The sequence below is a fragment of the Pantherophis guttatus genome, chromosome 16 (assembly GCF_059756535.1).
Source record: "Pantherophis guttatus breed Tessera chromosome 16, ASM5975653v1, whole genome shotgun sequence".
Classification (NCBI taxonomy): Eukaryota; Metazoa; Chordata; class Lepidosauria; order Squamata; family Colubridae; genus Pantherophis; species Pantherophis guttatus.
The window spans coordinates 12219309-12228377 of record NC_142078.1 but is presented as its reverse complement, the minus strand read 5'-3'; the positions used below and the strand labels follow the sequence as shown (position 1 = coordinate 12228377).

General features: G+C 46.8%; 1 protein-coding gene across 9 annotated transcripts in view; it reads right to left on the bottom strand.

Moving 5' to 3' along the window:
* Positions 1 to 9069, bottom strand: part of GARNL3 (GTPase activating Rap/RanGAP domain like 3) — an 88082-nt gene that overhangs the window by 22392 nt on the left and 56621 nt on the right. For all 9 annotated transcript variants that reach the window (XM_087880025.1, XM_034416620.3, XM_087880029.1 and 6 more), the window contains 8 exons: positions 8516 to 8631; positions 8258 to 8362; positions 6430 to 6504; positions 5140 to 5251; positions 4032 to 4130; positions 2607 to 2720; positions 1635 to 1810; positions 927 to 1085 (listed from right to left, as the gene is read on the bottom strand). In XM_087880025.1, the coding sequence (XP_087736151.1) occupies positions 927 to 1085; positions 1635 to 1810; positions 2607 to 2720; positions 4032 to 4130; positions 5140 to 5251; positions 6430 to 6504; positions 8258 to 8362; positions 8516 to 8631 (956 nt within the window). The remainder of the gene's footprint in view (positions 1 to 926; positions 1086 to 1634; positions 1811 to 2606; positions 2721 to 4031; positions 4131 to 5139; positions 5252 to 6429; positions 6505 to 8257; positions 8363 to 8515; positions 8632 to 9069) is intronic.

Sequence of the window (9069 nt, the reverse complement as noted above, 5' to 3'; positions counted from 1 at the left end):
GCTTCTTGTCCTGCTTTCAGGTGCTTTGGAGAATAGATTGTCTCCCATTTATTTGTGGCAGCCCATAAATGTTGGGAAACTGCTATTATGTCCCCACAGTCCTTCTTTTCACTAGACTAGACATTCCCAGTTCCTGAACCCGTTCTTCATATGCTTTAGCCTCCAGTCCCCTAATCATCTTGCTTGCTCTTCTCTGCCCTTTTACTAGAATCTCAACATCTTTTTTTATATCATGGTGACCAAAACTGGATGCAATAGCAATAGCCCGTAGACTTATATACCGCTTCACAGTGCTTTTACAGCCTTCTCTAAGAGGTTTACAGAGTCAGCCTATTGCCCCCAACAATCTGGGTCCTCGTTTTATCAACCTCGGAAGGATGGAAGGCTGAGGGAGGGAGGGAGGGAGGAAGAAAACGTGGGAGGGAGGGAGGGAGGAAAGGAGGGAGGAAGAAGGAAAGAAGAAATGGAGGGAGGAAAGGAAGGAAGGAGGGAGGGAGGGAGGGAGGGAGGGAGGAAGGAAGGAAGGAAGGAAGGAAGGAAGGAAGGAAGGAAGGAAGGGCGAGCAATAGCACTTATATACCGCTTTATAGTGCTTTTACAGGCCTCTCTAAGGGTTTACAGAGTCAGCCGATTGCCCCCCCCCAAACAATTTGGGTCCTCATTTTACCCACCTCAGAAGGACGGAAGGCTGAGTCAACCTTGAGCCTGTTGAGATCTGAACTGCCAAATTGCAGGTAGCCGGCAGTCGGCAGAAGTAGCCTGCAGTACTGCACTCTAACCACTGCGCCACCGTGGCGCAATATTCCCATTACTATTGGACTATCGGGAAAAAATACCTCGGTTTCTTCCCCCTCCGATTCAGAAAACAGGATCTTCCAATGCGAACCTAATTCTGAATTGTCTCCCGGACTCTCTCCTGGACCTACCCTGCTTGCGTCGACGTTGTGCATTCGGTAGCACTCGCCCGTGCTCTCGCTGACCAGGTCAAACTGGTGTCGGTAGGCCACGCAGATCAGGTTGTCGTTTTCGCCGGTGGGGCCATCCACCAATGTCATGACCACAGGTGGGTCGGATAAGCAGATTTCCTGCACCAGAAAAATCAGAAGCCAGAAAAAAATATGAAGAACAGCACAGACAGGTTAAGGATGTCCAGAGGAAATCACCTAACTGGATTTCTTATTGTCTGTAATGTTTTTGGCTTTTGCAAAAGATTGAAAAAGCTCTCTGCATCTCAAGACAGGCAGGGATGGGCTGCTGGGGGTTCTCTGCTAGCTCCATTCAGTCGCCCAGACTCCAAGGGATTATGGGATCGTTAAAAGAAGATGATGGTTTCTTTTTCTGGATTCGCCAACTGGACAGTTGACACCAAGCTCAGAGAGCATCAAGGACCCCACAGTTCAACCCTGAGCTACAAAGATTCTCTGCTATCGGTTGACTATCAGCCTGGTTTGCTATTTCTCAACCTTAGCAACGTTAATAGGTGTGGAACTCAGCCAGGCTGGCTGGGGAATTCTGGGAGTTGAAGTCCACACAATTTAAAGTTTGCCAAGGTTGGGAAACCCCAGCCTCGCTCATCTGTCATTGTTTGATCTCAGCTCGGCAGCTCATCCGCTGATGCGTTACCTCAAACCTACCCTGATGTATTGGAACTCCTCTACAGGGGATTCGGACTGGGGGGACGCCAAGGGGGCACCGTTCAGAGTCTCCCACCGCCTGAACTTCCGGGTGACGAGAAGGAGCTTGTTTCGAATCGCGACGATGATCCGCAGTTCGTTGCTGTGATGAGTGTTGATGGCGTAGAGATGGCAACCTGGAGAACAGAAATCAGAGGCAATCAGGAACGGTCCGAAGAGGAATTTCCCAAACATGAGAAGGAGCTAAAAGACATCCAGTTTAAGTTTCCTTTCCGAAGCACAGTGAGATCCAGATCCTTCCTCCTCAAAACTGAACAAAGAATATAGAATAACAGAGTTGGAAGGGACCTTGGAGGTCTTTTAGTCCAACCTCCTGCTCGAGCAGGAGAACCTATACATGTAAATGGTTGTCCAGTCTATAGTCTTATATTTTTTTGAACCCCAAAATAAGTGCTTGGCCTTACTGCCCTGCGCTCAAAAGCCCGATTGGGCTTATTATCAGGGGATATCTTATTTTGGGGGAAACCAGGTCATCTGCGAAGGCTTGCAATTTATATTCTTCCTTTTGAATTTTCATTCCTTTTATATCTTTTTCTTCTCTAATATTTCTATTTAGCACTTCTAATGTTAATACAAACAGGATGTAGAGGATGATGATAAGAAAGTCAAGAAGAAACTTCAGGAATTTTCACAAAAGAAGGATATCAAAATAAAAATGGATATAGCTAAACACAAAATGGGATTAATAGAAAAAGACAGCGCAAAAAATTAGAAGTGCTAAACAGAACTATTTTGAAGATGCCAACAAACCAGGTAGATGGTTAGCATATAGACTGAAAAAAAGAGAGAGAATCAAGACAAATAACACAACGAATAGATGACCAAGGACAAATTAGATTTGGGAATAAAGAGAAGAAAGAAATTATACAAGATTACTATAGAAAACTGTATGAACAGATGGTTTCACAATACCTTTCGTTTTCTCCAACTTGTTTTCTCGGCAATCGCTTTTGCTTCGGGTCAACTTTGCTTCGATGCCTTTCCACAAGGCGTTCAGCCTGAACACCAGAAGCCGTGCCTCCTTCCCTAAGCGGATGGAAGGACAAACAACCCCGTCAAGAGGACTACCTCATCACAATGGCCCTGATCTTCAACATCGCCATCTCATTTATATCCCAACTTTTCATCTGCAGAAGGACAGCTGACACAAAAAGTATAGGGCAAGAACCAAACTAATGCAACTAATTCTAATGCAAGCTAGAATCCGTGATGGGGAACCTATGGCACGCATGCCAGAGGTGGCACATAGAGCCCTCTCTGTGGGCATGTGCGCCATTGCCAGCTGCTCTTCTGGTTTCCAGCATACACATTCCGGCCAGCTGGTCTTCACGGGTGCTGGAGCGCCGGAAAACGGCCTGAAAAACAGCCAAAAACAGCCAAAAAACCAGGCCATTTTCAGACGGTTTTCAGGCTGTTTTCCAGGCCGATTTCAGGCCATTTTGGGGGGCAAAAATGGCTAAAAAACCCAGCCTGAAAACAGTCCAAAAATGGCCCCAAAACAGCCAAAATGTGACATGCCTAATAAATCTGTGCTTTGAGGAATATGCCCGTCTCGGAGTTTTGATTCCGTTGGGTGTATTACTTGGAACGCTGGCACATTTTGGTAGGAAGGCAACAACAGCTTTTAAATCTAGACAGCGATATTGTAGGATAGGGGTCGTCGTTTCCTCCCCTCCCCCCCGCCCCCCGTGGGCTGTGGCTGATCCTGACTTGTGCGCACAGCAGGCAAGCGAGCACACGTGCACTCCATTTCAGTGAGCGGCAGGCGTGCGTGCACGCTGCTCGTGCAAATGGAGTTGCACGAAAACGCTTGCCAGCTACTCACGCAGAACCATCCCCTCTCCCATTCATACACACCGGTCCTCAAAACCAGAAACATTGAGGAACTCTGTTGTAGGACATTTTGGTCCCGAATGCTGATGAAAATTCTGCACATTGGGGAAACAAAACCAAAGCTCCGTTGCTTAGCTCTGTTTTACGATGTCGGGGAATATTATTTATTTGTTGGTTCGATTTATTGGTTCGATTTATATGCCGCCCTTCTCCGGAGACTCAGGGCGGCTTACAATGCGTTAAGCAATAGCCTTCATACTCTTTGTATATACCTGCTTAGTAGGGCTTTCGGGGCCCCCCTAAGCAGTGTACTTTTTTATACAAAGTCAGCTTATTGCCCCCAAAATCCGGGTCCTCATTTTACCTACCTCGGAAGGATGGAAGGCTGAGTCAACCTTGAGCCTGGTGAGATTTGAACTTGCAGTAATTGCAGGCAGCTGGTGTTACTTAACAGCGCTCTCCTCCCAAGGCTCTCCTCCCAAATAGCTGAGTGTTGCTTCTTACCTTTGTCTGCTCTGGTGATTAGAAGGTCCAACGTTTCCAGTACGTGCATCTGCTTGATCTGTAATGTTTTATCAAACACCGGGATAGGAGGTTGTCCATCTGGAAAGGGAAGGTTGCAAAGCGTTGAACCTCTGGAACATCTGCGTGACAAAACAGGACGCATCGCGTCCTTGGGGGTCTCTTGAGCTGGGTTGTTTCCTCGCAGGCATTTCATTGCCCAACTAGGTAACATCTTCAAGTGGCAGAAGGGAGTGGGGTTTGCTTCTAACCCTGATGACACAACCTAGTTGGATCGTGAGACGTCTGCGAGAAAGCAACGCAGCTCAGAGAGCATTTAAGCATGTCGTTTATTTGGTATTATGGACGATCGAATTATAGGACACGCACACAAAGAAAAAAACAACAACGCCCACAACCAATTCATAAAGCAATTATTTTTTTCTATAGCAAAAGGTCCCTAATGTCTTGTCTTGTCTTTTGTCTTTTTAAAAAGGCATGAAGCAGAAGGATAGTCAAGGTAAAGGATCCCCTCGCACATATGTGCCAGTCGTTCCCGACTCTAGGGGGCGATGCTCATCTCCGTTTCAAAGCCGAAGAGCCAGCGCTGTCCGAAGACGTCTCCGTGGCCATGTGGCCGGCATGACTCAACACCAAAGGCGCATGGAACGCTGTTCCCTTCCCACCAAAGGTGGTCCCTATTTTTCTACTTGCATTTTTTTTACGTGCTTTCGAACTGCTAGGTTGGCAGAAGCTGGGACAAGTCACGGGAGCTCACCCCGTTACGCGGCACTAGGGATTCGAACCGCTGAATTGCCAAACTTTTGATCGCCAAGCTCAGCGTCTTAGCCGCTGAGCCACCGTGTCCCTAGAAGGATACTAGCTATGTTATATTTCTACATGGAGTTGAAGCCAAAGACTGACACTTATATTTTTAGGAGACAGACTGAAAGGAAAGCAGTTCTCTAAATGAGAATGAAAAACCAGAAAGGTTTTTTGCTGAGAGCTCTCTACGGCACCTTAAAAGCGAAAATTCAGCTAAAATCCATTTGTTTCTTAAGAAGGGGAATGTGCAGACATTCTCACAACCGTGGGGCGGTCTACTACTCACCGTCTAAGAGAAACACACCAACATCTGTTGAGACAAGCAGGGACTGTCCCCAGGAATCTGCACAAATGACTTCATGCGGGAAATTGCTGCAGAAGCATTGCGACTCCCAGGGCTGCAGAAGGAACACAATTATGGATGGTGAATTAATAGACACACAGAGAGAGAAACAGAGACAGGAACAGAGAAAGGCACAAAGACAGACAGACAGAAAGAGAGAAAGAGAGAGAGAGAAAGAGAGAGATAGAGAAAGAAACAGTGAGACAAATAGAAAGAGACAGAGAGACAGAGAAAGGAAGAGAGAGAGAAACAGAAAAACAGAAAGAGACAGAGAGAGAGGAAAGAGACACAGAGAAACAGCAAGATAAACAGAAATAGAGACAAAGAGACACAGAGAGACACAGAGAGAGAAACAGCGAGACAAACAGAAAGAGAGAGAGAGACAGAGAGAGAGAGAGAGAAAGGGAGAGAGAGAAAGGAAGAGAGAGAGAGACAGAGAGAGAGGAAAGAGACACACAGAAACAGCGAGACAAACAGAGAGAGACAGAGAGAGAGAAAGAAAGGAAGAGAGAGAGAGAAACAGAGAAACAGAAAGAGAGAGAGAGAGGAAAGACTCACAGAGAGAAACAGTGAGACAAACAGAAAGAGAGAGAGAGAGAGAGAGAGATACAACAAGACAAACAGAAAGAGAGACAGAGACAGAGAGAGAAAGAAAGGAAGAGAGAGAGAGAAACAGAGAAACAGAAAGAGACAGAGAGGAAAGAGACACAGAGAGAGAAACAGCGAGACAAACAGAGAGAGAAACAGAATCAGAAAGAGACAGAGAGAGGAAAGCAACACAGAGAGACAGAGAAAGGAACAGAGAGAGAGCGAGAAGAAATAGACACAGAGAGAGAGACAAAGAGAGAGAGAAAGGGAAAGCAAGTAAAAGAAAGAAAGAGCGAGAGAAAAAAAGAAAGAGAACGAGAAAAAAAAGGAGAAAGAGAGACATCTTGGAAATGAAGGCAGTGTGTTGCTTTAGAATTCTTCACCCACATCACTACGGAGGAATGACAACAGTCCACCCGCGTCCCCTGTCCCCATTGCCCAAAATTTCCCAAATGAAAAAAAAAAGAAAAAAGGGAGGTTTGTTAAAAGCAAAACTGCGGGCAACATTTTTACGGCGTTTCCTTCAAACGGTGCAAAGGATTCCAATGGGTTTGTACCGAAAGCAGGTCGATCTTGTTTGAAGGACAACCGTTTTCCTCCGTGCAAAGGTTCGCCCCACTCCCACCCCCCGAACGGTTTGCTCACCTCCTTTTTACAGAGGCTGGTTGTAGCTAAAATAGTTGGGGCATCCCCCCTCACAATAGTTTTCAGTTTGAGGGCCTTCAAAGAAAGAAATAAACAACAACAACAATAATAATAATATTCTGTTAAGGTAGCATTGCAATAAAGTAGAATTTCGCTCGTGTCTGGCTAATCCAATGTGGTTGAGATCAATCCTGCAATTCTGAAATTACAGTCATTCTCAACTTACAGCCATTTATTTAGTGACCGTTCGAAGTTAAAACGGCACTGGAAAAAGCGATGTATGACCATTTTTCACCCTTACGACCGTTTTAGCATTCCCCCCCATGGTCACGAGGTCAAAGTTTCAAATGCTTAGCAACCGGCTTTATATTTACGACATTCCTGGGATCACGACGGGATCCCCTTTTGTGACTCTGACGACAGGGGGAGCAAGTTTCACTGAACAACCGGGTCGCTAACTTCACGACTGCAGGGATTCACTTAACAACCGTGGCAAGAAAGGTCGTACAATGGGGTGAATCTCACTTGACATCTGTCTCGCTTAGCAACAGAAATGTGGAGGTCCATTGTGGGCATAAAAAGGTCATACAATGGGGCGAATCGCACTTAACATCTGTCTCGCTTAGCAACAGAAATGTTGGGGTCCAGTGTGGGCATAAGTCGAGGACTACCTGTACAATCCTCTCCCACCCCTGACTCCTATGCAGCCTGAGAAACTAGAAAGGGTTTGTTATGAGCGTCTTTGACCCACCCACTATACAGCTGAAGGCAATGTGGTCTCTTATCTAACCGTTCTCTCGGCAGCCTCTTTTCACCTAGTCTTCCAATGTCTTTCTACAAATTAGGAAGAAGCGCAGAGTGTCTACTCCAAATCAAGGGGGTATAAAGAAGGAGGAGAGGAGACCCCAAATTCAGCTTGTATGATTCAGTCATTATATCAAAGTTAACTGCAGTTCGGCAGTTCAATCCTGACTGGCTCAAGGTTGACTCAGCTTTCCATCCTTCCGAGGTGGGTAAAATGAGGAGCCAGATTGTTGGGGGCAAGAGGCTGACTCTGTCAACCGCTTAGAGAGGGCTGTAAAGCACTGTGAAGCAGTAGATAAGTCTAACTGGTATTGCGCTTCCTTCCTTCCTTCCTTCCTTCCTTCCTTCCTTCCTTCCTTCCTTCCTTCCTTCCTTCCTTCCTTCCTTCCTCCCTCCCTCCGTCCCTCCCTCCCTCCCTCCCTTCCCTTTTTCTTCCCTTCCCTTCCCTTCCCTTCCCTTCCTTGTAATTAGAATGCAGTATTGCAGGCTAACTCTGCTCATTGCCAGCAGTTCAATCTTGACCGGCTCCAGGTTGATTCAGTCTTTCATCCTTCCGAGGTGGGTAAAATGAGCACAGTGGGAACGGGCTCCAGCTGTTCCTCTGCCTCTCTGCTGACTAGCTCCCTCTCTGCCTCCGACGCAGAGCCCTTTTTTTTTTTTTTAATTTGATTTATATGCCACCCTTCTCCGGAGACTCAGGGCGGCTTACAATGCGCTAAGCAATAGCCTTCAGTCTTTTGTACATTTATACAAAGTCATCTTATTGCCCCCACAACTGGGTCCTCAATTTACCTACCTTTGAAAGGATGGAAGGCTGAGTCAACCTTGAGCCTTGGCGAGATTCGAAGCTGCAGTAATTGCAGGCAGCTGGTCTTAATAACCAGCTTAATAACAGGGTGCCTTAGACCACTGTACTACCAAGGCTCATGTCCGAGCTTTCCCCAGCCCCCAGGAGTAGCCCACATTCCTCCCCAACCTCCTCACTGTCTGAGTCCGGCAGGCCACAACACTCGTCAACACGTACCTGGCCAAGCCGGACAAATTCTGCCTGCCGAGCTTCTTCTTTTTTCCGAGCTGATTTGGGGGATTCGGGCAAGACGTCGCTGAAGGATCTCCTGTTCAGCATGTTCTAGAAACAGACAACAACCAACCACCACAGCCGGAAGTTGAAGAAAAGGGGCTGACATCTTGGGAGAGCTTGGGCGTTTCCAAGATGGGATCAAAGCAAGGAGGTTGGGCTGGATAACCTTAGGTTGCTCCCCCTGGGCAGGAGAGAGCTTACCTTGTGCATGTCGGGCATGAGATCCTGGTATAAGGAGCGGATTAACATGTCTAGCGTCCGTTGTCGCTTCTGAGCAAAGGTTGGCGTTTCCAAGGTGGCTTTCTCCCCATTGATCACTGCACCAAAAGAGAAGAGGGTAAGAGAATAACACGAGTTGGAAGAGATCTATTCTGTCCCTGTCCCCACACACACACAAACAGCCAGCCGGGGGTTAAAGAAGTACTCGGCCCACACAAGGTTCGTTATCAGAAACTTGGCAGCAATACGATAACCATCTGCCAAGTGCTTTACTACAAGAAGAGGGAATGTTCCTCCACCAGATAACACCAACTAATACACACAGTTTTCAAAACAGTCCAGCTCAAACATGAAACCTTCAGCAGATTCAGGCGTTGTACAAAGTGACTAGCCAGAAGTTAGCTTTGTCCATCACAGAGTCTAAATGGCCACCACACTCTCTTATATAACCTGTGGGGTGTGGTCCAGTGACTCAGCTTAATCCTTGGCACGCCTCCTCATCTGCTGCAAACGTTTATCTCGCCTTCGTTGGCGTG